The sequence below is a fragment of the Phascolarctos cinereus genome, unplaced genomic scaffold, assembly GCF_003287225.1.
Source record: "Phascolarctos cinereus isolate Bilbo 61053 unplaced genomic scaffold, phaCin_HiC Scaffold_4;HRSCAF=312, whole genome shotgun sequence".
Taxonomy (NCBI): Eukaryota; Metazoa; Chordata; class Mammalia; order Diprotodontia; family Phascolarctidae; genus Phascolarctos; species Phascolarctos cinereus.
This window is the reverse complement of record NW_027555847.1, coordinates 725,570,871-725,596,960: the sequence shown is the minus strand read 5'-3', so window position 1 is coordinate 725,596,960 and position 26,090 is coordinate 725,570,871. Positions and strand designations below refer to the sequence as shown.

Sequence of the window (26,090 nt, the reverse complement as noted above, 5' to 3'; positions counted from 1 at the left end):
TACATAGGAGAGACACCCAGTGCACATAGAAGATGATCTCTGTGTACACATACTGTGTGTGTATAAGACATACAGTGTAAGTGAAGACACTGAGGAGGGGAGGGGTGTCAGAAGATGGGATTTGGGCTGAGTCTGGAAGGAAGCAGGAGGCAGAGGGGAGGAGACAGAACGTTCTAGGCACAGGACAGCCGATACAAGGGATGGAGTTTGGAGATAAGTGCCCCACAGCATCACTGGATGGTAGGGGACAGTTAAAGACCCTCAGAAATACGGAAAGGTGTCTCTGCGAGTGGCAAGGAGAGACTTAGATGGATTGTGAAGGGAGAAACAAGATTTGGCACCTGCTTGAGTGGGTGGGGGGAAGTTTGGGCGCAGAGGGGAGGATGCCATTGAGGCTTCTAGCCCAGGTGATGTGCAACCCAGGCTGTTCATGTCCTTGACAGATGGACGAAAATGGAAAAGACAGGAAGGTTCTGCGGCAGGAGGGAGGGAGATAAAGAGTTTTGTTTTGGCTGCATTGAGTTTGAGATGCCAACAGGGACACCCAGTCTGAGATGTCCAAGGGGCAGCTGGTGATCTGAGATGACAGGTGAGGGCTGGACAAATAGATCTGGGAATCTTCAGGAAAAACATGAACCCATGGGAGATGATGAAATCACCAAGGGCAATAGCTTTCAATTGCCTCATTTTGCATCCCTAGCACTTAGCACATTGCCTGGAACACAGCAGGTGCTCAATAAATGTTGACTGATTGATGGATAAACCTACCTAGGACAGAACTTCTAGGATTTCAGATCCACAGTGTCAAAGGTTGCAAAGAGGTGTGGAAGCATATTAGAAACCTGCTTTCTAGTCCAACTGAAGTTGTTGAGAAATTAATAAATATTTTTCTAGTTTCAAGTGCTTTCTGGGCTTTTTCTTCAGGAAAGCATACAAAAGGTTAAGAATAAAAGCTAAGATCTGCCATTATGGGTGGAAACCAAACTTGGAACAAAAAATGTCTCTAGTCTAGTTACTATCACTGCCTTGCCTATCCCCTGAAGAAATGAGAGATTATGGCTCAGATTCCTTAAGAACCTAGCCAACAGCTCACAAATGTTCAGATTCCTTAAGAGTCTGGCTAATATGGCGGATCCTTAATAAATCTTGTCTTTGGCTGGGGTACTGATTAGAGGGTGGAGAACCCCTTGATCCCTTGAGGGGAGCTATTAAGAAGGAACTGAGGGTTTTAGAACACCAAGTGACTGCTTTTCTATTAGGTGGAATAGAATGGTTGGTAGGGTAGAATGCTATTCCCAAATTGTATTTTATCATATTGTGACATTTTCCTTGTTCAAATTTCCTATAAATGTTACTCCAAATTATCTTCATTAGAGAGATGTCCAAGAGCATGGCGGGGGGGGGGAGAGGGGACGGGGGGGATTCATCAGTTTGGATGTTTCTCTCTCCAAGCCAGAAATGCTTCAATTTAGAATAATGTTAAATGAACTATTACTTTAAATCAAATAAGCAAAAACCGTTAAAGAGAAAAGGACAGTGTAGAACTGAACTGGTTCACCCAAAGGGATCAAGATGAGGAAGGGGGAAGAATGTAGACAGTGCAGGGTGATAGCAGGGGAGAATTGAGGGTTGGAGGAATTGGAGGTCATAGTTATGACCCAAAACAGTATTAGGGATCATAAGACAGAGGGAAAGATGAAATGATAAAAGATCATGACCACATAGAGGAATTTCAGAATTTGTGAACATGGGAGTGGAACACTTGTGGGTGGTGGCAAGATCTGTGTGTCTGAGGTGGTCATAGAAAATGAGTCATTTGAGGAACTGGGATGTGATGTATCTGAGGAAATGCCACTAAATATGGGCAGGAGTTGGGGAGGAGAGAAAGACTGTAAGCCAGGCATTAAATTCATGGAGGAAGAGAGGAGAATGTCCTGGGAATTGGTAGATAACAGCCACCAACAACTGGATTGGGTGACAAATGTGAATTGAATGAACCTCACTGGGGGAGTGGTAGCTGAGAGATGGTGGTAGGGGGATAGTATGAAGGGGTGGTGGGAAGCAAGGAGGATTCCAACTCCCCTCCCATGACTCGGGCAAGTCACAGAGTAGGAGTGATGGTGTCATTGGTCCTGGGAAGGGTGGCTGGGGCTCTGTGTCATGAGAAGGGAGCCAGGTCTCAATAAGAGCCAGAAGATGGAAGGAATAAGAAAGGAAAAGATGTTAAGATGAAAGCATGTCTGTTACCCATGGACCAGGAATTCCGGAGAGCACAGAGGAAGGGGTGGGGAGATTTCGAGGGGCATGTTTGGGGCCAGGTTGAGGGGGACAGGAGTGAGGGAGCAGGCAGTGGAGAATGGGAAATGGGATTTGTAGATGGCAGCTGGGGGTTCAGAGTCCTCGGGATGGGGAAGAATATGATGGGATAGGAGGAATGAGTCCAGGAAGAGCAGCAGCAGCTGGAAAGCAGTCTGTTGAGGGAGGCAGGGGATTAGACCATTTAAGGCCCTCCCTCAAGATCCAGCCTCAAGGTAGGTGGCTTTGGCTGTGAGGTCCAGGAGGTGGGAGCTGGTAGAAGTTTGACCTAGCAGCAGTCACCTGAACAAAAGGCAGGAGCTGACAGTTCTAGGTGGGTCTGGTTTGGGAACAACTTCCAGAGCTCTGGAGAAGGCATTGAGTCTGGGAAGCCAGAGAATGGGAGGTGGGTGGCCTGGATCTGGGCTGACTCAGTATCATCAGAAGAGACCTGTGCCTGGAATGTGCCATCCACTCCCAGTGGGCCCAGGGACCCATAGGCTGACCCAGAAGTCTGGTGCTCCTGGGCTCCGGCAGCCTCAGCTCACCGGTGGCTCTGATCTTGCCCAGCCAGGCTGTGAGGTCCTGCATGCCAGGACCTGGGCCTTCCCAAGAGCAGAGGTCAAGAGCACCGGGCTACCGTGGCCTCACTGTCCTCCAGTGGGGGATGTCGCAGAAGAAGCCTGGCTTTGCAGGACACGGGGTGACAGGGAGGAAGCCTGTTTGCACTCTGAGCATCCCACCCTCCAGCTCACTTCCTATTCCCTCTCTGCCGTCTCCTAGCACTCACTCTAATTACAGGCTTTGAAAGCCGATCTTGGGAGGAGCTGCACCGGCTGGGAGCAGCCGTTGCCTTGACACCGCTGTGTGGGGGCACGAGGCAGTTGCTCCAAGCTGGTCCTGGGAGGGGCACCCCCTGCCCTTCCCCCAGTGGGGACAAAGGCCTCCAGAGAGCAGGTGGTTGTCTCTCATGTTCACCTCACCCAGGGACAATGCCGCCTCGGTGTGCCCAGCCCTGTGCTGGCCATGCTTCAGAAGCTCAGAGCTGAGGCCGCAGCAGCCCCGGCAAGACTTCATCCCAAGGAGCCATGCTCCCAGCCCAGTGACCACCCCAAGGGTCCTGCATCCGGCCCCTCAGCCGCTACCCACTGGGGACATTCTCCTTCCAGTTTACGGTCTGATTTCCAGTCCTTTCCACCCCAACTCTCAGCCTCACACTAGGGACCTCCCTCAGCCACTAAACTCCCAGTTCCTCAACTGACTCATTTTCTATGAGCTCCTTCTCCACCCCTCAGCCACACGCAGAGCTGGTCGGAGCCTTGATCTTTCCACCACCCACATGTGTTCCGCTTAGAAGTTCACAAACTCTGAAATTCCTTTATCTGGTCATAATAGTTCATTATTTCATCTTTCCCTCTGCCTTACGACCCCTAATCCTGTTTTCGGCCCTCATTGCAGTCACGTCTGACTCTTTGTGGCCTCATCTGGGGTTTTTCTTGGCAAAGATTTTCTTGGTAAAGATGGAGTGGTTTGTCCTTTCCTTCTCCAGCTCATTTTACAGATGAGGAAATTGAAGTAAACAGGGTGAAGTGACTTGTCCAGGGTCACACAGCTAGCGTCTGAGGCTGGATTTGAACTCAGGAAGATGTCTTCTGCTCTGCCCTACGGTGCCACCTAGCTGCTCACCTGGCACATAGCAGGCACTTAATAAATGCTTGTTGACCAGGGAGACCATGGGTTAGGATGCCTGCTCCGATAGCCCAAGCCCAGCACCGATCACCTCACTCCACCGCTCCCAAGGCTTGCAGAGGGACCCCGACTAGGCACGGGATCCAGTCCAAACTCCTACAATCCTCTTTGTTGAGCTTTGCTACGTGGGTACCTCCAAGGTTTGCCCACACTGCTGGTCACTCCTATTCTCTACTTGCCTCAAGGTCCAACATGAGCACCGCCTCCAGGGAGACCTCCTGGATCACTACCATTCCCTGACTTCGGCACCAGACAAATGCTCCAGGTTTGGGGGACATTCCTAAATATGGCAGCAAAGGACATCTCCTCCACACCTGATTAAGGATTTGCAATTGAATGGAAAAAGAGGAGGCACAGAGCAGATTTCCTATAGAATGCAAGCTCCCAGAGGGTAGGGATCATTTTTGTTTCTGTTTCCCAAGAGCCTGGTGCAGAGTGCTTCAGAAGAGTCACTATGGATTTCTGGCCTCAGACTCCGAACAGCTGGGTTCAAGTCCAGGCTTCATCACTACCACCTCCCCGGGCCTCAGTTTCATTAAGTGTATAATGAAGGAAGAAAACAGCCATTCTGCCTATCTCTCAGCAAAGGGTCGAATAAGACTTGGTTTTTAAAGAGCTTTGTAAACCTTCAAGTCAGCAATCACCTAGAGAAAGGGGGAGGCTGCTCTTTTCTCCAGAAAAGGCCAGAGACATTATTTCTCTCTCTCACACTCACTCTGTCTCCCTGCCAGACTGTCAGTCCTTGGAAGGCCTAGTGTCTTCCTTCTGCCCCTGCCGAGAATTCCCCAGCACCCCCACCCTACATCCTAGCTGAGGCTACCAAGGAATTCAGTGCCTGGCATTCTTTGGGTGGGGCTGGACAGGTCCTCTAGCATGGGAAAGGGGAGTGCTGCACACCCCAGGGCCCAAACGAGGGACCCTCCCTGAGGGATGCCAGCTCCTCTGGCTTGTCACTCTTTCCCAAGGAAGATGTGTTTTCCCTCATTTTGCATCTTACAGAATGAGACATTTGCAAACAGCCTTCCTTCCCCCATAAGCCCTGCTGCCCACCCCTCCCCGCCCCTGGCCAGGAATTTGACATTACTCCTCTGTCCCTTCAAGTGCAGTCCCAACCTCACAACCCTTAGGGACTCCAGACAGGCACCTTGGGCGGGGGTTGGGGGGGGAGGTTGAAGAGTGAGTGAATGTGTCTGTGGCTCCCAGCTGCCTCCTGGATTCTGCTGCCTTTTAAAACAGACGCCCACCCCATCTCCCATTTATGAAACGATTGTAGGTGAGGAGGAAACCGAAGACACCCCAAAAATTCAAGGACCCAAGGTGCTGACACTCCTATTTATTAATACTTCGTGCCAATATAATCCAAACAGCAGAGCCGCCTCCCCCTTCCTTTGCCTCTGACAATTGCACTCCCCAAGAGACACACACTGGAGTTCGCGCGTGTGTGAGTGCGGGTGGTACAGTGGAGTCTGAGTCGCTTCTGCAGCTGCAATGCGAGCCCAGCTCTGAGATCTCTTCTCTGGAAAAGGGGAGAGCGGCCCTCCCACTAGGGACCGGAGCCAACGCCCCGGGTGCAAGAAGAAAAGCTCTTTCTGAACCACAAAGAGCATCCCAGAAATGAGAGCGTCACCATAGTGAATAACCCGATGCTCTGCACCAGGATACATGCAAATGTATGCAAAGAGACATCAGCCAATAAATAGCCTCCACTGGCCGAAGGAGAAAGGGGGATTTATTGGCAAAGAATACTGCCTTATTCCAGAGCCAAGGCATGTCCAAGCCGGGGAAGGCCTGAGGCCAGCAAGACGCCCCCCCCACCAACTTCATTGGTGAGGAAATTGGGGCAGGGGGTGGGGGGGAGAGGAAGCGGCTGCCCAAGAAAAGGCTAGAACAAGAACTTGAGCCTCTGCCCCCACCCCCACCCCAAGCTGTGGCCACCGGCGTCATCTCTGGGAAAGATTTCTGATAGGAATGGAAGGAGGCCTCCGAAGCCTGCTCCTCCTGGGGGAGGGACAAACGGAAAATCAGATTCTCTTAGCACTTCACTACCTGGCTGGGGCCCCTTTGAATACTGACTCAGTGTATGTTGGGGGGAGGGAACAGAGAGACCCCAGCCATTTAGCCTAACTTTGTGTGGGAAGGCAGCATCCCGAGGAAAAGCCTCTACCATACCTCCGTCAGGTCACTCTGTCCAGCCTCCAAGCAAAGGCCTCCCTCTCCTACGTGGAGTACCACGTGCCAGAACCAACCAGCCCACTTGTGGCAACTTTTAAATTGCTGGGCATTTTCTCCTCCCATCAAGCTGTCACATCCACGTTGTCCCTAGCTCTGCCTGGTCTAATCCCTCTCACATGGCAGCCCCTTATCACATCCCACTTCTCAGGGCTCAAGACCCTCGATTCTCACATAGCTTGGCCTTCAGGCCACTCTCCATCCTGGCTTCCCTCCTCTACACACCCTCCAGCCTGCGAAGGTCCACTGAATACAGTGCTGGACCAGCACACAATACTCCTGGAGTAGTCTGCAACATGATGCTTCTGGCCATGCATCCCCAGGGCCTCCTGTGGCCACAGCTGTGCCTGGACACTGAGGCAGGAAACCACAGGAATGTCAAATGAGGTTGAGCAATACTGAGCCCTGGGTCAAAAAGCACTAGCATTCAAGGCTGCCTGCAAGGTCTGAGCTCATCCTACTGTTAGCAGACTGTGGCCAGAGACGGGCTGCTCTCTCCCCATCCCAATCCCCCACACCCCTTGCAGGCCAACACAGACTTTACAGCCCAAGGCCTGGTTTGCTTTCATCTCTCTCTCTCTCTCTCACTCTCTCACACACACACACCACACACACACACACACACACACACACACACACACACGCACACTCTCCCTCTCTCTCTCTACCCGCCCCCCCACCTTAGCTTTTTCTTAGCCCGGGCCAGCCCTTGGTTCACCCAGGACACTTTTTCCACTCACCCTACAACCTGAGCCATGCAAGGTCTCAGGGTTGAAGGCTGCCAGCCCTAATCCAGAGTCCAGTAGACCTTGGAAGCAGCAGGGAGCGGGGCTCCCAGGGAACCAGAAGCAGCCTTTAGGAGAGTCACAGAGTATGGGGGCTAATGTTGAGGCTAGAAGGACCTTCTCACCATCTCGGCTAGATGAGGAAGCCGCTGCTCCAGGAGGGCAGTGGCCTGCCTAAGGGATCAACGAAGGCACTGTGGGACATGGAGACATTTGGGACGCTGGGCACAGCCTGGAACAGAACCGGTACCTTCCTGAGTTAGGCCCACCACTCTTCTGTCCTCCACCATCTGACACTGGGGACAGGAGGGGGAAGGAAGGGGCCTCGCCGTGGGCAGTGCAAGCCTCGGGTCAGCACGTCCACCTGGGCAGGCACCTCTCCTCACTGTCTGCCTCCTGTCTCCTTTAGAGGCCAGGGTCTCCCTCCCCTACCGCTCTCCCAGAAGAAAAAGCATCAAGATTAGCGGCACCTTAAAAAGAAGTGTGTGTTGGGGGAGGGGGACACCTGGTTCCTAGCTCTTGGTATTTCTGTATAAGGAGCTGACATTTACAGCTCAGTCTCCCAACCCACTGAAGTTTAAAAATAGACACTAATAATACTTAATCATCCTTTTCTGCTGGAGACAGGGATGCTGTGAAGAGCAGTCCTGAGCAACCACTTGGCACCTGGCTGGGAAGGCCAACCCCAGGTGGAGCGAGGACCCTCAGGCTCAGTCCCACGTGGCCACCAGTACTCCTCAGGGCCCTGCACCCAGCCTGGAAGGGGCATCAAGCAACTGACAGACAGAAGATGCCAGGCTGGCTAAACCCTAGAGTACCTTCACTTTCCCTGGGGCTGATCGAGGCAGCAGCTAGGATATCTAGGATGTCAGGTGGGGTGGACCTGGCCAGGCCCACCTGGAAAGGCACCAAGTTAGGACCCCGTGGTTGGGTTCCAGGCTAGCCCACCAGTCTATCTGAGCCAGAAAGGAGCTGTCTTTCTCCATGGCCTTATTACAGGGTGGAGACAGAGCCTGGGTTCTCAAGGGCACAGCTCTGGCAAATGCTGACCTGGGAAGGTCAGGAACAGCTCCAGCCACAAGCTGCTTGTCAGTCCTTCCAAGACCACGGGGTCGGGGAGGCAAGTGTGGTCTACACTGGCTAAGTGGTTGGTGCAGCATGCCAGCACTAACGGGGTCTTGCAAAGTGCAAGTGTCTGGTAAACAACTGTGGACTTGAGGGGTGTCCCTAGAAACCAGCCTCACCCTCTACCGTTTTCCACAGGGAAACGGTTGAGGGAGAGGGAGTGCAGACCGAGGATCCTGCGATTCTCTCCTCTCCCTCTCTGTGCACAGCAGCCTGGCTTCCAAGGTGGACCTCACAGGGGTGGCAGTGTGTCTTGCATGAAGCGCTCCCTTGGGCCCCAAGATGGGCGAGGAAGGGATGACAACTCTCAGAAGGGGAGGAGCAGACACAGTCAGTCAGCGTGGGATGGAGCATCTGTGAATCAGCCATTCCTTGTGAGGCCCACGTCTTTGAGCAGAACGAGGGAAATGGAAGGAGAGAACAAGGAAGCAGTCCACACCAGTCATAGCCAAGGGCTAGAGGGCCTTCTTCCCCACCGGCTGCCTCCAAGGTACCAAGTGACCAACAGAGAAGGGAAGAACATGGCTCTGGGTCTGCCCACTGAGAGGCTTCAGAACCAAGGACAGGGTGAGATCAGCCAAGGCAGCCAGCAGGGCCTCTGCACACTACCGGCCAAGCTCGGAGAGCTCCTCCTGACTTCCCTGGAACCTCCCCCCAGCTGACATTCATCTTCATGACACATGCCCCTGGATAATGGCACGGAGGGGGTGAGCTCCTCGCTGTTGGAGAGGAGCCGTCCAATCCCTCCCAGGCCTTTCTTCTGGGGCACTGCAGGCAGGGACATCCAGACTGGGTACTGGGGACCACGAGAGCTCAAGAACAGACCTGGGAGGCAAGACCAGACCCTCTGCCTCCCTACAGCCTGGCCAGGCCCTCTCGCCCTGGAGTCCATCTCCACAACGAAGCCAAGCTTGGGTCAAAATGACCCTGGGAACTGCTGCTGGCAAGCCCGCAGCAAGCGAGAACCGTCAGCAGAAGCCAGGGGTCTTCCCAACAGAAGACGCCGACCCAAACCCAGGGCAGCCACGGGGTCTTGGATCCTGGCTCAGAGGTCACAGAAATCACCCGCATCACTGGGCAGAGGAAGAAACAGGCTCAGGCTGGGAAGGGAGCAGTCCACAGGGAGCTCGAGCATCGGAAGCCTCCAAGTAAACTGGAGCCTTTGGAGGAGGAGGAGGAGCTCGTGGGCCTCCCTCCCTGGAGGCGGGATGGCCGCTGGTCGGGGACACAGGACGAGAGATTCGTAAAGGCTGGACTACGTGACTTCTGACTCCTTTCCAATTCTGTGATGCACGACTCCAACCCACCCATTTCACAGAAAAGGAAAGTGAGGCATAATGGAAGGGAGCAAGTCGTGTCAAGATCTCCAGGCTAAGCCAGGTGGGTAACAGATGTCTCAGGCCATTCCTAAAAAGCCCCCAGGGCCCTGTTCTTCCTGGGACACCGCCCCCCCCCCAGCTTTACACTCCGAGAAAATCCCTGGTCTCCCCCAGGGCCATTTTACAAACAAGCCCTTGGTAAGGCTGGATTCCTGCCCCCTCTAGCGTGGGACACCGTCTCCCTCCTCAAACCTTAAGCTGTGCACCTGGTGACTTCCCGTCCGAGGTGGCTGAAGGCACTTGGAGGGTTGGCAAAGCCACTAGAAAGGCTTTTCTTTTACATCCTCTTCTTGAAAATAAAACTACTGCAAAGTAACACTGCCCAGGAAGGGTCTGTCCTCACATTCAGCCCAGTCAAGCTCATGGGGCACTGACCAGGAGACCTGGCTTGCCCTGGCATGCAGGGCTGGTAACAGAGGGGACCAGAGGGCCCGGCCTGCCCAGGTGGCCAGTGCTGACCCTGGGGGGGGGGGTTGCTGAGGAGGCGGGGAAGGCAGGTGGGAGGCTCCCCTTTCCTGCTCCTCCTCTGCCCCAGGAGGGGAGGGCTGGGCCTGTACGTGGGCCAACCTGCTTGTCTTTCGCTGTTTGGCCTGTGAACACTTGCCCAGGACTGACCCGGTGCGAGGAGGGCAGGCAGCTTTACAGAACGCTTTCTTTGGTAATAACTGGTAACTGTTTGGGACATTTCTCTCCTGAGAATTCAGGGGACCCTTGACCTAACTGTATAGGATGGAACCCAGTTTTCACAGCTCTGGGAGGGGGGCACTGGACATGAGACCCCTGGGAAAGGGTTAGTAACACTGAAGAAAACAGCCCAGCCTGGCCTCCATGTCCTACTGTGGCCCCTCATTTCCTAAGGAATTCTGTGGTGGGGAGGCAGGAGAGCAGGGGGAGGGAGTGCCCACACCGCAGGACCTCTCGGAGTCCCAAGCTGCTGTCCAGAGTGCCATTCTGGAGCCCCACGAAGGCAGAGACTGAGGCTCCCGCACTCGGGTCCTACTGGGCATGTGCTGCCTCAGGAATGCAGTCGTTGAGAAGCTCCTGGGGGTCCCTGAGAAAGACCACCAGGACAGTGATATTGTCACGGGAGCCCCGCTCACGGGCAGCCGCCACCAGCTCCTCCGCGATCCGCAGAACACTGCCCTCACTCTGGACCAAAAGGTCACGCACCAGGCCGGCGACCTCATCGTGCGGGACGGAGTCGAAGAAGCCGTCACAGGCCAGGAGAAGGTAGTCTTCCGTGCCCGTGAGCTCATGGGAGGCCACATCAGCCTCGCCAGACACGTAAGGCTTCTGGAAGGCATCCCCTAGAACAAGGAAGCAGATGATCACCAAAACCCAGACTGAAGATGCCTTCTCCACCCCTGCCTGCCCGTAGGCCAAAGGGATGCCTCATCCTTGGTCCGTCCCTCAGGCCTCGAGGCCGGCTGTGTGCTAGTCTTCCCGAGTGAGGGCTGCTTCCACGTAACTGTGGCTGCCTCTCCTTGGGGCCTGGCACATATGAAGTGTCAACGTGTTTAGCCTTGATGGCCAGCATGGCCAGGACAGGAGCTGGGGCTTCTCTGTTCCAAGGAGGGGGCCCATCGAGGAACCATTTGGTCCAGTTCTCGGTCCGGCCTCGGGCTCTGCCTAAAAGCCTCCACCGTGCTGACTGGGAATTCTGGCCCAAACCTCCCCGACCTTCACTCACCCCCTAGGATCATTCCTATCCCTTGAGCTACCACAATCTGAAAAGGGGATGTGGCTTGAGCAGGGGAGCCTGGCCGGGACCCCTCACGTCTCATAAGTACCCCTCATCAGCACACTGGCTTTTAGGGAGTACCCTAATAATGACTCCAACCCAGTCAGCCTTAAAACTAGGGGGTGAGAGTGACTCGCTGACCCTGTGTCCTAGTCAAGGCGACCTGTGGGTGTCACGTGGGGACCTCGGAGCCTGAGGGCCTCAAGAATAGGGCATCCTGGTAGAGGATGCAAAGGAAGAGAGGTCTGGCTTTGGGCCTGAAGGAGGGAGGCCAGGACAGGCAGATGGCACCACACAAGGCCAGGGAAGACAACATGAAGCCCCCAGGAATCCAACGCAGGGCCCCCTCTGGGGACAGGCTGAGGGGGCAGGGGAGTGACAGATGAACATCTGTGCGGGCAAAGGCCGATCCAGCCCAGACCTGGGCTCCGCAGCCCTCCACTGCCAGCCAGGGGTCACTGGGGACCGCTCCCTCAGGCCTCCTCCACAGAGCTGTGTCTACACAGCCAGCCTTTGAGGGAGGCAAAATGGGAAACAAAACGGAAAACACGATCCTAAAGGCACGGGCTCAGAGAAGGCAACCTTGCGCTCCTTGGGGGAGCGGGGGCAAGGCAGCCGAGGCACACCACACCCCATCAAACATGGCAAGGACCGTCACATAAAAGCGAGATCAGACTGGCTCTGCTCAGCCTCAGCAGGCAGGAGGAGGAGCAGAAGTGGGGACTCCATCCACACAATCAAAGCTGTCCCAAAGGTGAATGGGGTGCCGTGGGAGGTAGTGAGGTTGCTGTCACTGCAGGTCTTCAAGGGGGCAAGAGGACCACCATCTAGGAACAGCATGGAGGTGATTCACCCTTCAGATCCGCCCACTAATCTGTGGTGCCTAACATCTGAAGGGCCATCGTGGGATGGAGTGATCTATGGGGAGAGGCCGGGCAGCCCCCTGGGCCTGCTCTGGAGGAAACTCCTGTACCAAGCGGGGCCTGGCCTGCCTGGCCCTGGGGACCTGCCCTGGCCCCTCTGCATCTCCAGGCCTCCAGAGGCCCCACCACAAGAGATGTCCTCCGGAAGCCAGTCCTGAACACCTGGCCTGCCCAGTCTGCAACCACGGAGGCCAGGCACGGCCAGCAGAGACAGGGAACCTGTTCTGACCTGTCCCTGACCACTGCTGACGGTGGCCCTAGGGCTCTCCCTGCTGCCCCCCACTTCATCGATGCCAAGCCACTGAAGGCCTCCTTACCGATAGCTCTGGAAACAGCCAGGGTGCCGTTGACTCTCCAGCAGTCCATGTAGGACACAAAGCCGCCCAGGGCCTCTATGCGCTCCTTCTCATCCTAGAAGAAAACAGAGGAGCTGGGTGCCCTGGCTGACGAGCTGCCAGATGAGGGGCTCTACTAGCCTGCAGCCACAGCCAACCTCCACAGGCTCCAGGGATGCTGCCGCCATCTCTCCAGCACTTTCCACAGGCCATCCCAGGGGCAGCACCACCTTGAAGGCTCTCTCTGGGGTCACCTGGGCAGCCCCTCGCACTATCTTCAGGACAGACAAGCCCAAGCCTGAGCTGAAGCAGGGCATCTCTAACAAGCGGTCAGCCCAACCTGAAGCCTTCAGGCTCTGGCCTTTAGCTCCGGGCACTGGGAAGTGCTCCCTCCAGAGGGTGCCCATCTGCCTCCATTTCCCCAGTGGGCCCTTCCTAACCGCCAGCTCCCATGCTATCCTGTGAGTCACTTGGAGCCGCCCCACTGGGGCCTGGGGAGGCTGCCTCCAGCCCAGGGTGCCATGGCGCCAGCCCACAACAGTTCCAGAGTCTTAGCTGCTCTCCGGACAGTCCCACTGTTGGCTCAGCTCAGGTGTGGGACAGCAGGGTCACTCCTGGCCTGGGTCTGCCCCCACGCCGGCTCAGGTCAAGGCAACAGAAAACTGGGCCTTAGGCCCAAGACCAAGAGAGCACTGGCTGCCTATTACAGAACGCGAGAAGCTGAGATCACCCAAGCTGGAGATGTCCTCAGGCCTGCCTGGGCCAGTCCTAATGCTGCCCCTTGCTAGTGCCCATGGCCCCTCTGTACCTCGCGAGCCTCCTGCCTCTGCCACTGGGAGCACCCTGGTGTCACCGGCTGTAACCCTCTCAGCCCTCACCCAATCCCGGGGCCAAACCAGGGCCTGGCTAAACTTCTGGGCACAGTGGGCAGCTGGGGAAAGCAAGGGCAATCAGAATTCCTGTTTTCATAGCACTCTAAAGTTTACCAATGACCTGTGAGGTAGGTAATTCCAGTATGTCATTCCCACTTTACAGAGGAGTAAACTGAGGACTGCAGTCATGCCCTTGGCAGTCAGGGCTGTCACCTAGGGCAGTTTCTCTTTGGGGACTCTCCTCCAGGTCCTTACCTCACGCTCGGGCTTGTGAGGCTCCATCAGCACCAGGGCCTGCCCCTGCTGCACCAGCATGACCTGGGAGTCTCCCAGCCAGGCCACGTGGATGGTGCGTCCCACAAGGAACGCACAGACCCCTGTGGTGCCGCTGTGAAGCTTCTACAAGACGACAGAGAGGACAGGAAGTCAATGTTGGGAAAGCCAATGTGTAGGATTCCCACCGAGTACAAGGAAGACTAGCAGAAGCATTATCTTCTGCACAGCATCCTCTCTGTCCCTCTTCAGACCCCCTATGGTGCCCCCAGCCCTGCCTCCAGAGCTGAATCACTTCACAAAAATAATGGTGACCTCTCCCCAAGAGTATCCTCCTCTGCCATCGCTCAGATATTCTCTCATGTGAAGCACTCTCCCTCTCTGGCTTCAGCAGACCCCGGCCCACAGGCAACGCTGGCACCCTTGGTTCCACCCCATCCTGTCTGCCTCCAGTAGACTGCCCCTGTCATCAGCCTCCCTCAGTCTCCCCACCAGATCTAACCATTCCAGCTACATTCCTGGAGAAAGTCTCTCCTCCATACGATGGGCTCAGAAGGCTCTGGAGACAGCTGCTGTACCTTGGCCCTGCAAGCTCTTCAAAGCCATCCTTGCAGGGTGGGCATCTCCACCTTTTTGTCCTGCCCTCCTCTGGTCAATGACCCTCCTAAAATGGGGTTCCCAGAAGCAAGCCTGATGCTCAGGATGGGGTCTGACCACAGCAGAGGGCCGCAGGACCATCCCTTTCCTGGGTCTGGACAATGGGCTTGTATGGATGTAAACCAATAAGGCATGGGCCTTCCTGGAGACCCTATAAACACCAGCCTTTTCACTGATCCCAGCCAGCCCAAATCTGCAATGACCCAGGCAGCTCAATCTCAGAGCCAGGTATAAGACAGTGTGGTTTAGCGGGTGGGGAGGCAAGAAGCCCTGGGTTCCAACCCTACTTGCAGCCCTTACTAGTAGCAGGATTAGTAAGTCAGTCACTTCCCTCTCTGAGCCTCTGTCTCCTCCCTGTCAGGTAAGACTAATACCAGCAGCAATCTAGGGAGCCATGGGAGTTTACTGAGTCGGGGGGGAGGTGGCATGTGTTTGTGTGTGAGAGAGACGTGGTCAGACCTGCGCTACAGGAAAATCCCTTTGGTGGCTGAATGGAGGATAGATTAGAGTGGGAAGAGACTGGGGGCAGCAGACCCTCTAGCAGCTACTGCAACAGTCCAGGTGTGAGGTGATGAGGACCTGCCCCAAGGACGTGGCAGTGTCAGAGGAGGGAAGGAGATATTCTGCAGAGGTGAAATGGACCAGAGATGTTACAAAGGTGAAAGGGACAAGAGAAGCTGCAGAGGTGAAAGGGACAGGCCTTGGCACCAGCTTGGATAGGTGTATGGGGGGCAGGGGGAGGTGAGAGATGGTGAGGGATCCAGGATGACTACAGGGTTGGGAGCCTGAGGATGCCTTCTATGGTAAAAGGGAAGGGGGGGGAGGGGAAGGGAAGGGGAATGGTTTGGGGGAAAGATGATGAGTTCAGTTTTTGACATGCTGAGTGTAAAGTGTCTCCTGGGCATCCAGATGGAGGTGTCTGAGAGGCAGTTGGAGATGCAAGACTGGAGGTCAGCATAGAGACTGGGGCAGAACAGATAAATTTGGGAATTGTAAACATAGAGATGGTCATTAAATCCACAGGAGCTGATGAAATCACCCAGTAAAGTAGCACAGACAGAGAAGAAAAGAGGGCTCAGGACAAAGCCCTGAGGGACCCCTACGGTGACAGGGCATGATCTGGAGGAGGAGACAAAGAAGGAGACAGAGAAGGAGCCAAGGTCAGGGAGGGAGGAGGAGAACCAGGAGAGCCAGAGTCCTGAAAACCTAGAGAGAAGAGAGGATCCAGGAGGAGAGAGTGATGGACAGTGTCCAAGGCTGCAGAAAGTCTGAGATTGGAGATGGAGAGAGGCCACTGGATTTGGCAGCTGACAGAACACTGGTCACTTTGGAGAGAGCAGCTGACCTTCTAGAAGGAGAGAGGGACAGGGCTACACCTGTGATTTGGGTGGCATGAGACACTCCCAGAGGAGACTCCGTTTACCTAGGTAGGTCCGCTCCTTCTCTGCACCTGGAGCACCTCAGGATTGCCAGGAGCACAGAGAGCTAGTGACTGATGGTGTCAGAGCCCAGGGCCCCTTGGCTCTTGGGCCACTATACTGAGGGGCCTGTATGCCAGGGGACAAATGAGATCACAGACCTTCAACAAATCTCCCAGAGTGAGTGAGCTCCCTGAAAGCCTACTCTTCCTCGCCGTTGGCTCAGACAGAAATGGTCTGGGCACAAAGCACCACCCTGTTCTCCTTCCTTTGCAGCAAGGATGACAAACCAGCTGCTTCTTATTACTGAGTCACAGTACAGGGCCTCAGCTCATCCTTGGGCCCCCTGCCAGGAGGGATGAGGCCTGCATCTGGCCTGACGGCTCTCACCTCCCGCCTGGCTTTCCGGAGGAACATCTCATCGGTCTGCTTGAACCCTGCCCTGAGGGCCTCTGCGGGATCTCTGGTCACCTCTGGATGCCGGGCAACATTAACGTGCAAATGGACTGCAGCGTAGTTGGCGGCATCGACTCCTCCATGACCATCAAAAACAGCAAAGTAGGCTCGATCCACTTGGTCCTGGGAAAACAGACCCATAGGCAGAGATCTGCTGAGTGACCCTTCCCAGCCTTGCCCATCAGTGCAAGGAAGCACTCCTTGCTAGTGGCCCTGGGGCGCAGGGCTGCATTCAGCACAGAAGGGGTGGTCCAGGGGCCTGGACACGCACCCTCATGGCTGCTCCAGGCCTTCTCTTCAAGCCCCATACCTTCCCTCAGCAGACAGTGTCTATAAAATCGAATTGTTCTATCCTAGGCCTTACGACACAGACCAGCAAACAGCTGCCTTTCCTGTTGTCAAACCTCCCATCTCTGGGAAGTGGGGCCGGCAGTCAGGGGTCCTGAGTGTGATCCTGGCTCCACCACTGACTCGCTGGGTGGCCTGGCCCCCAACCTCTTCATCAATAAAATGACAGAGTTGGGCTAGACTGTTTCTAAGGCTCCTTCCAGATCTAAAATCCCACCGCTCTGTGACTTTCAGGAAGGTCCTGCCTGGAAGAATAGATTCTTGTCATGTGGCTGTGTACTCAGGAAGGACTTTGAGTTCTATGATGTGAACCCTAGCAATGGCAGCCCTTTCTTTCTGTTCTCCCTGTCCTGGGAGGAACCAGTTTTAGAAAGGCCTCTTTGAGGGAGCCTCCATTCCTTGGTGGACATGCTGCCCATCACTCAGAGATCTCAGAGAAGGGCACTCGGTCAGCAGGAAAGAAGCACAGAGGTCAGGGGGGCCGTGTTCTGGCCCAGCACCCGTCACGCACTCTCCTTGAAACCTGCCCATGGCCAATATCTCCCCCAGCCTCATTTTCTCTCTCAGTAAAATGAGTAGGTTGGCCTAGACCAAACTGGAAGGTGGTGCAAGAGTAACGCTCTCCATTCTAGGATCTGAGGCCCTCCTGGCTCTGACATTCTCTGCTCCAGGTTCTAAGGCCCCTTCTCACTCTGATGTTCTATGGTAAAATGATTAAGAATAATGTTAGAACGTGCCAAGCACCCTTTCTGGAGCAGCTGGGTGGTGCAGTGGATAGAGCGCCAGGCCCGGAGTCAAGAAGATGATCTTCTTGAATTCAAATCCCGCCCCAGACCCTGTGACCCTGGGCGAGTCACTTAACCCCATTTGCCTCAGTTTGCTCATCTGTAAAATGAGCGGAGAAGGACATGGCAAACCACTCCAGCATCTTTGTCAAGAAAACCCCAAATGGGGCCACAAAGAGTTGGACACGACTGTAATGACTGAACAAAGCAGCACCCTTTCAGAAGTTAGAGAGATGGACTTTGGCTCCCTAGGCCCCAGATGATCAGTCTATGCTGACACCGTGTGTATGTTTCCACACAGTGATTCCTCGATGGAAATCAGGCTTGGCAACCACTTGGGAGGAATGTTGTTCAGGAGACCCTTACACTGAGTGGGAGGCTGGCCCAGATGGACTCTGCTGCCCGTCCCAGATCTAAGATTCTGATTCTAGTCTATGGTCACCACAGACTCCCTGGGCATAATCCCCATTCCTCACCAAACCCCCCCTACAGCTCAGTTTACCCTATAAAACTTCCCAATGGGCAAGGCCAGCCTTAACTGTGCAGAGCTGGCCCCTGCTTCTGCCAGTGCCTGACAACCGTCCCCCCTTCCTCCCCTCCAAGGGCTTAAGGCTGTGAAGGGAGCTGGAACCAAGATGCTTACACAGAAACCAAAGAGCTGGTTGAAGGTGGGAAGGGAAACGTGGCGGTCCTCCATCTTGCGGCGGGTATTTCGGATGGCATGGATGGAGGTCAGCCAGGAACGAGAAGCGCATCTGGAAGGGGCTGGCATCTGCTTCTGCCATCGGCTACAAACTTCCCAAAGCTTACTGAAGAAACACCGCCGCAGGCTCTCTGCATCCAGCACTGGGTAGAGGAGACAAAGGGAAGGTCACGGCCCTGGTGCCTCTGTGCCCGGGCCGTGAGCGCCACAGGCTCTGCCATCAGCCCGTCAGACAGGGAAGCCGATGGAGCCACGGGCCTGTGGCAGGCTGTGCCGGCTCAGCTCGGGCAGCGGGCATCTGGTGGGGGCCTCAGAGCTCGGACCTCTGGGCTTCCTTTGTCTTTTCTACGAAGCAAGAAAACTAGGCTGCCCCTTCTCCAAGGCCTGCTCTAGCTTTCTAGTGCTATGATCCAGATTAATTCCCCCATTTAATTCAATTTCCAACTCCAAGTCCTGTGACTGTCCTAGGGAACATTATCAAGTGCCCGTGTGTGCAGAGACCCAAGCGAAGTCTCCCTGAGGGCTCAGGCCTTGTGCCTGACAAGTCTCAGACTGAACAGGGGAGAGTCAGAATGTGAACAACGAGTGATACAGTAACAGCCGCACCGTGCAACGATCACTACGACAGACTCGGCTCTTCTCAGCCATACAACGATCCAAGAAACTTCCAAAGGACTCATGATGGAGAATGCTATCCACATCGAGAGAAAGAGCGGTGGAATCTGAGTGCAGATCAAAGCGGACTATTTGACTTTTTTCTTTCTTCCTCGTTGTTTTCCCCTTTTGTTCTGATTCTTCTTTCAAACATGACTAACGTGGAAATAGGTTTAACATGATAATACATGTATAGTTTATATCAGATTGTATGCTGTCTTGGGGGGAGAAAAATTTGGAACTCAGAATCTTATAAAAGTGAATGTTGAAAATTATCTTGACATGTAATTGGAAAAAATAAAATACTATTAAGTTGAGGGGAAAAGTGAGTGCTAGGAGGCAAAGCGTGAAGAATAGGGAGAGATGCTCTTTGCTGGGTAACGGGGGCACCTTGGCTGCACGTGCAGGAAGGGTGGTGGCAGCATCCTAGGGTTCAGAGGTCAAAGGGGACCAGCAGGGGTCCTCCAGCCCAAGCCCTTCCCCTGAAGCACAAGAAAACAGAGGTCTGGGGTGGGGCAGGGGCGTGGTCTGGGTCACACAGGGTCACACAGGGAAGAGATCAGGGGTCAGGGCTGGTGCTTTTGCTCTAAGGCCTGTTCTGCCACACCTAGGGCAGGAAAGAGCCCAGTTCTGTGGGCACAGAGGGAGTATAAAGAGAGAAATAAAACTGGAAAGCTGGGCTAAGGAATGTTCTCACTGCCAACACGTACATCACTTTACACACACACACACACACACACATACACACACACACACACACACACACACACACACACCACACACACACCCCCGTGATCTCATCAGAGACTCACAACAATCCCTTGGGGGGAGGGTACAACAGGTACCACTATACCCATTTTACTGATGAGGACATCGAGGCTTGGAGATGGACTGTCTGGCCTGGGATCTGATTCCACGTCCAGTGATCCACCTGCCAGCCCACGCAAACTCCCAGAGGGGATTCTCTTCCACATCTGGGCTGGAATGCATGGTGTCTCGGGTCTCTGCCAACTCCATGGTTCTGTGACTCTGCTCTGGGCTCCAGGCACCCATCTGTCAAAGGGAACAGTGGCCGGTGGTTTCCCTGGGCAGGCCGTTCCAAAGGGCTCGGCCAGCCTTGGTGCACCAGCCTCAGCGTGCCAGCCTCAGCGTGAGCTGGCAATGGCAGCTCTGAGAGCCAGGTCCAGAACTTCAGGGGGACATCAGGCGACCACTGCGACCCCAACGTGGGAGCTGAGGACCAGACGTGGTCCCAAAAGGCTGAAGGGGCAGTAGGAGAGGCAAGGTGGTGGTCGCAAGCTGTCATCAAGAATGAAAAGGCCAGCCTGAGCCAAGCATCCACAACCAGGATATTTCTCCGAGGCATGAGCTTGGGGTTTCCGGGGTAGCCGCAGCCTGGGGTCAGTCCCCCCGTGGTAAGTGTTTTGTCTCCTTAGGTCTTGGAACATTTACTCAGCATGAGAATGGCGGTGCTGGGTCCTTGGACGGGCTGAGGGAGAGGGCAAAGCCAGGGAAAGGAGGAGCAGTCCCAGCCAAGCTCTCCCATGAGCCGGGGGTCAAGGTGGTGGCCGAGGAGGGGCATGCACATGTCCCGGTCACGTGGAAGAACAAAACAAACATCCACCAGGAAGTGTGGGGCGTCCACCACGGGGCAACGTGGCTGGGAGCTCCACCTGGCTCCAGCCTAGAATCCAGGAAGACCTCAGCAGGCTAGAAGGGGGCCTGAATCCATTCAGGTGACCCGAGCCGGCGGACTGCAAGTCCTAACCTCGTGCCCCAAAGTCCCCTCCAGCAGCAGAAGACGCCAGGAGGCATGATGAGAAGCTAACTTCCATGTTCCTGAGGGGAGTCAGCCCGAGAGACAGGCACCAGGCTCTCTGGGTGGGCCCTGCCACAGCGGAGGACTGGACGGGACGAGGCCTAGGACTCTGCTGTGTGGTGACAGATGGAGAAGGGACCAGGGGTGAGAAGCTGTCATGGAAAAGAGCCAAGCCTCTGCTCGGCCTGCCCTGAGGGAAGGGAGGTGTCAGCCTCAGCCAGATAGAAAGAAAAATGTCCTCATAAAGGGTACCTCAGAGATACAGAGGCCTGGTCCCTGGAAGCTCCTAGCAGAGGTGACTCACGCTGGTCAGGGACACCATGGGGAACTCCGGGATCTTTGTCCCCAAGCCTTCCCGTCTCCCAGACATCCCTGTTTTTGTCCCAGGTGCTGCCTCCTGCCTCCAGCCTGGTCTCTCCGCTCACGCGCCTGCCCTCATCTCCTCTCACTTGGGTTACTGCAAAGTCCTCCTGATGCGCCTCCAGTCCATCCTACACGCACCGCCGGTCACTTTCCTCATGTCCGGTTCTGACCAGGTGACTCCCTTATCTGACCAACCTGAGCGGGTGCCTCCCGCCTCCAGAATCAAATGTTGACTTGGCTTCCAAAGCCCTTCACAACCTGGCCCGACTGACCGTCCTTACAGCCCCTTGCCGTCTCTGGGATCCGGCCTAACTCCGGTGGGATCCTCCCCATCGCCCCCTCGTCCATCTCCACACGCCTGTCCAGACTGCCTTCTAACTATCTCAGCTGCAGATGTCTCCATCAAGCCTTTCCTGATTCCCCCGCTGCAAGTGCCCTCCTTCCTAAACGACACTGGATTTTGCAAACTTGCTTTGTAAATACTTGTGTTTCTTTAGACTTCAGCTGTTGATGTTTTCATAGGTACTTGTGCTCCCATCAGGAAGCGAATCATAAGGATAGTGTCTGGACCCTGGCATGCAGCAGGCATCTAATAAATGCTTGTTGACTGCGTGCTTGCAGGATGTGAAGAGAGGAGGAAGAAAGTGTTGCCCCCAGCAGTCGGAAGGCGAAGTTCTCCCACACCGAGACCCTAGAGGAGGAAGACTCGATTACCCTGGAGGGGTGCCTGGGGGGGTGACCCTGCGGGACACCCACACAACCCGCAGGGGTGGGGAACCTGCGGCCTCGAGGCCACGTGTGGCCCTCTAGGTTCTCGGGGGCGGCCATTTGACTGTCCAAATTTCACAGAACAAATCCTTTTATTAAGGGGGTTTCTGTGAAGTTTGGATTCAGTCACAGGGCCCTGCTCAAGGCAGCCAAAACCAAGCGTAGCCCTGGGGACAGCACTGCCGGCTCCTCAGAAAACCATGGGCAGGATGTCTCCCAGATCCAGGGGGCTCCTCGACCCCCCTCTCCTGCTGTGAATTACTGGGGTCTCATCCTCAGCGACAGACAGAAACTCAGAATTAGGTCGTTCCTCGGCAGCAGAGAAGTCCCTGGAGGACAGCTATCCTTTCTGTCCAGATGCAGATGCGTAGGGAGCTCCCTGCTGAACGACCAGAGAACGTAAGGTCCTCGGGGGCAGGCAGGGACGAGGCCAGCTCACAGGAGGTGTTTAATAAAGGCTTGCTTGCTTGACTACAGTGGCCCTGCTAACACCTGTCCCTTCCCAGCAGAGGGGCTGTGCCAGGGTTCAGGGGCGGGCTGTGCCCGTCCTAGGTAGAGGCCTTGCAGGGTCCTGGGTCACCAGCATGACCTTGTAGAGGCACTCAGCGGCCTTACCTTCCACCAGCAGGGGGCCGTGAGGAGAGGAGGGACCAAGGCTTTCCCGGGCAGAAGAGATGGGGGCCTGGGGGTCGGGGCCTCTGCTGAGCCCACAATCAGGGCTGTTTTCTCAGGTGCTCTGTGTGTCCTCCCACCCCCTCAGCTCCGCCAGCTAATACAAGTCAGCACACTTGGGGCGCGTGCCCTGCTATCACGTCTGGAACAAAAATTCAGAACTTTGGCCACTTAGAAAAATTTGGGAAAGAATGTGATCACACCCGACCAGGGGAATTATAAGGAAAAGCAGGGACAATCCAGCCCGAGGCCCCGGATGAGGGGGCCGCTGCCAGGGGCCAGTCTGCATGACCCCTGGGAGGCGGGCAAGGTGGCCAAGCCTCCAGGGCAAAGCGGTCGAGAGGAGACACTGGACAAGAACGTAATAAGGAAATGGTTATGGCATTCTATGCCAACAATATGGTTATCATGATGCCCCAGAATGGACATACCAGCTGCCAGACATTCAATCCAGTCTAGTCCAATAAGGCTTCATTAAGCACCTACTACGTGCTGACAGATTTCACAGGCACCGGAGACACAAAGACAAGAAAAACCAGCCCACGGCCTCAAGGGGCCTACACTTTACTGCTGGAAAAAACACTCAGTATCCCGACCACATGGGATTTAGCCAACAATAAAACTGTCCACCAGGCCACTGCCTTTGGCTCCCTGGGAGCACATGCTGCCCTGAACTCCACCCTTGCCAGTCCAGCCAGACTCGATCCTGGGCCCAGTGTGACCTCTGGTCACACCTGCTCCTCTGTCTGAAGGTTAGAACCGTGATGCTGCAATATCTCGGGACCGCCCAAGATTCATGCAGGCACAAACACAAGATGGTGGGGGAGAAGTGAGGGCCCACTGTCGTACAATGTGAGTGACGACTGCATCTCAGCTGCCCAGTGACAGCCAGGGGGAGAGAGGCCGGCATGGGCCGTGACGTCATCTGGGAGCGCGGAAGAGAGCGACTGACCGACGTGGGACGTGACGTCGTCTGGGAGCGCGGAAGAGAGCGACTGACCAACGTGGGCCATGACGGCGTCTGGGAGCGCGGAAGAGAGCGACTGACCGACGTGGGACGTGATGTCATCTGGGAGTGGGTCAGAGCGGGACTGACCGAAGTGGCACGTGATGTTATCTGGGACTGGGTCAGAGCGGGAACTGACCGGTGTGGGACAGGGATGGAGAAGGTGAGGAATGTCTGCCTGCAGACACACACACTCTACTACCAAGACAGCCACTCCAACCAAGAGTTCAAATGAAAGGGAAGGGCTGAGAAAGCTGCCTCTGGACCTCCCCTGAGCCAGGGCCCACAGAGAGAAGCTACAGAGGGGAAAGAATCCCGGGAGGGGGACCCAAAGTTCTCAAAGAGCCCATGGCCTCAGATGTCTAAGCACAGACGCACCAAGGGCGGCTCCCAAGCAAAGTGGGAATTCTGACATCACAGAGATCACTAAAGCTTGACAGGACTCGACCCGGGATTAGAATATGGCTCGGGAGGTGTCGGTGCAGGACGCCGGGGGTGTCCGCAAGGCCAAAACTATTTCAGGATACTAATACATTTCAATATCTAATATGGTAAACATCAACAGATGTAAATAAAAGCTCTAGGAGGGAGAGTCCTCAATAATTTTTAAGAGAGTAAAGGGTCCTGATGCCAAAAAGTTTCAGAACTGCTGCCTTACACAATGGAACAGGCTGGGGGAGGGGGAGGGGTGCTGAATAGCCTGGACATTAAGATATCTTCCTACGAGAAAATCCAAGAACTGCCGCGTGGGTGAGGACCAGCGGAGGCAGAAGCTTGAGTGACGAGGTCCTCGGACTTCAGATGTCGATCTTAGCATTCTCTTACATATGACAGGAGACGGCCCTGCAGGCCGCAAGACAAGGTGCGCTAGAAGCAGGCCAGGTGCCTGGCAGGGATCACACCCACGGGGACCCAGCCCAACGTGATGGGCAGCTTCCAACGTCCCCCATCTCTCTGCTGGAGGCTCCTAACGTGGGACACAAGGTCCTGGCTCACCTAAATGATCATGGCATTCTTCAAAATATGGAGGAAAACAGCAATTCCAGCCCTGCCTCTCACCCAAGGAGGACCTGTGTGCTCAAGTGTACGGAGGACAGGAGACAGGCTGCACCCAGAACTCCCAGGGGAACACAGGCCCTCCTCCAAAGCAGGGTCCAGTCAGATGGGCCTGAGGCATGGGGAGGGGGTCACGAAGCCTCATGGGGGAGGCGGAGCAGGTCTGGTTCCTAACCAGCATGCCTCACTGCCTCTAATTATTAGCTGCTGCTGTTCGTTATTTCCTAATCATCCTGCATTAAGCTTGCATTGTACAGAGCTGTTGTCTTCCCTGTTAGATTGTAAGCTCCTTGAGGGTAGGGACAGTCTTCTGCCTCCTTTGGTATCCCCAGAGCTGAGCACAGTGCCTGGCACACAGTAGGCACCTAATAAATGCTGACTGATCGAGAAAATTGGTGGGGCAACGTGAACCTCCCATGGCAGAATTTGTAATTTGAAGGAGAAAAGAGTCAGGAAAAGTTCAACAAGAGCCTGATTGTGAGAGAACCCGTTTCAAAAGGTTCAGAGGGACGACAGGAACCTCAGCCCTGAGGCTTCACAGGGGAAGCCGTCCCAAGAGGGATACAGAATGCTCAGAAATGAGTCTGAAGACGAGTGGTTCTGAGAGGTGGGAACAGCTGCCGTGGGCCCTGCAAATGCTCGCTCGGTGGCCTCCTCCGAGCCTCTTCCTCTTGAGCAGCTGCCACAGAAATCATCATTCCCGCTTGTAGACGAGGACACTGAGGTTCAGAGTGGAGGCTCAGTCGTCCACGGATGCCTAGACTGCTGTGCTGTTGCTCAGGGAATCAGATCTTTAAAGCCCCCCCAGAGGATGGAAGCCAGGCCAGGCGAGAGAGGACAGACACAAAAGTGTGTGTCAGGGATGCCCGAGCCCAGGAAGAGCTGGGCCTGGCCAGGATCGTGACACACAGGAGGAGCCGGCTCCGGGGCATTCTTAGCTTTAACGGCACAAGAAGATGAGCCAAGACCCAAGTTCAGAAGGAGGATGGCGAGCAAGTGCGGGAATGCAGCGCCACTCCCTGCTTCCTTGGCCTCTGTCCTCTGGGTGGAGAGAAAGAACAACAGTGGCTTCCAAGGAAGTGAAGGCCAGGAAGAGGAGGGAGGCAGGAAGAAGCCCCAGCTCCCCGGGATCAACACCCGTCACCAGGCCCAGGAGCTGACCACAGACAGCCTGTGGGGAAGGTGAGTAGTGCCACCGGCCTGGGGCAGGCTGGCACCAAACCCTCGAGCACGCTCCCCCAGGGACAGCCCACGAACCGCCAGCCAAGCGGGTGGGGATCAACCCCGGACAGTGCGCCAAAGCTGGCCAGGGGCCCCCTAGACCCAGACCCAGCCTCCCAGGTGGCCGGCCTGGCCATTCCACCAACGCGGGGAGTGAAGGCTCCTCTGACACAGTGCAGGGGCTGGGGCCCTGAGGGGTTAGGCAGGGGGCCCAGGGTCACGCGGTGCCAGGATGCATCAAAGGTGGGATTGGAACCCAGGGCTTCTTGGCTCCAAGGCTAGCTTTCTAGTCCCTACCACTCACTACACCCCATCATCAAATGCTTTAATATTATCCTTACTTTACTGGTGAAGAAACCGAGGCTCAGAGAGTGACTTGACCAGGGTCACCCAGATAGCAAGCGTGAGATTCAAACCCAGTTCTTCCTTACACCAAGTCCAGGCTAACTCGCTTTTTT

At 55.3% G+C, this 26,090-nt stretch overlaps 1 protein-coding gene across 6 annotated transcripts in view; it reads right to left on the bottom strand.

Annotated features, from left to right (window-relative positions):
* Window positions 1–5,362: 5,362 nt before the first annotated feature.
* The window catches only part of PPM1F (protein phosphatase, Mg2+/Mn2+ dependent 1F), a 38,486-nt gene continuing 17,758 nt past the window's right edge, over window positions 5,363–26,090 (bottom strand). For 2 of the 6 annotated variants that reach the window (XM_078154486.1, XM_020996408.2), the window contains 5 exons: window positions 18,014–18,216; window positions 16,172–16,360; window positions 13,689–13,832; window positions 12,544–12,637; window positions 5,363–10,869 (listed from right to left, as the gene is read on the bottom strand). In XM_078154486.1, coding sequence (XP_078010612.1) covers window positions 10,559–10,869; window positions 12,544–12,637; window positions 13,689–13,832; window positions 16,172–16,360; window positions 18,014–18,216 — 941 coding nt within the window. In that variant the 3' untranslated portion in view covers window positions 5,363–10,558. The other 4 variants (XR_013486516.1, XR_013486517.1, XM_078154484.1 and 1 more) reach the window with 4 other exon arrangements.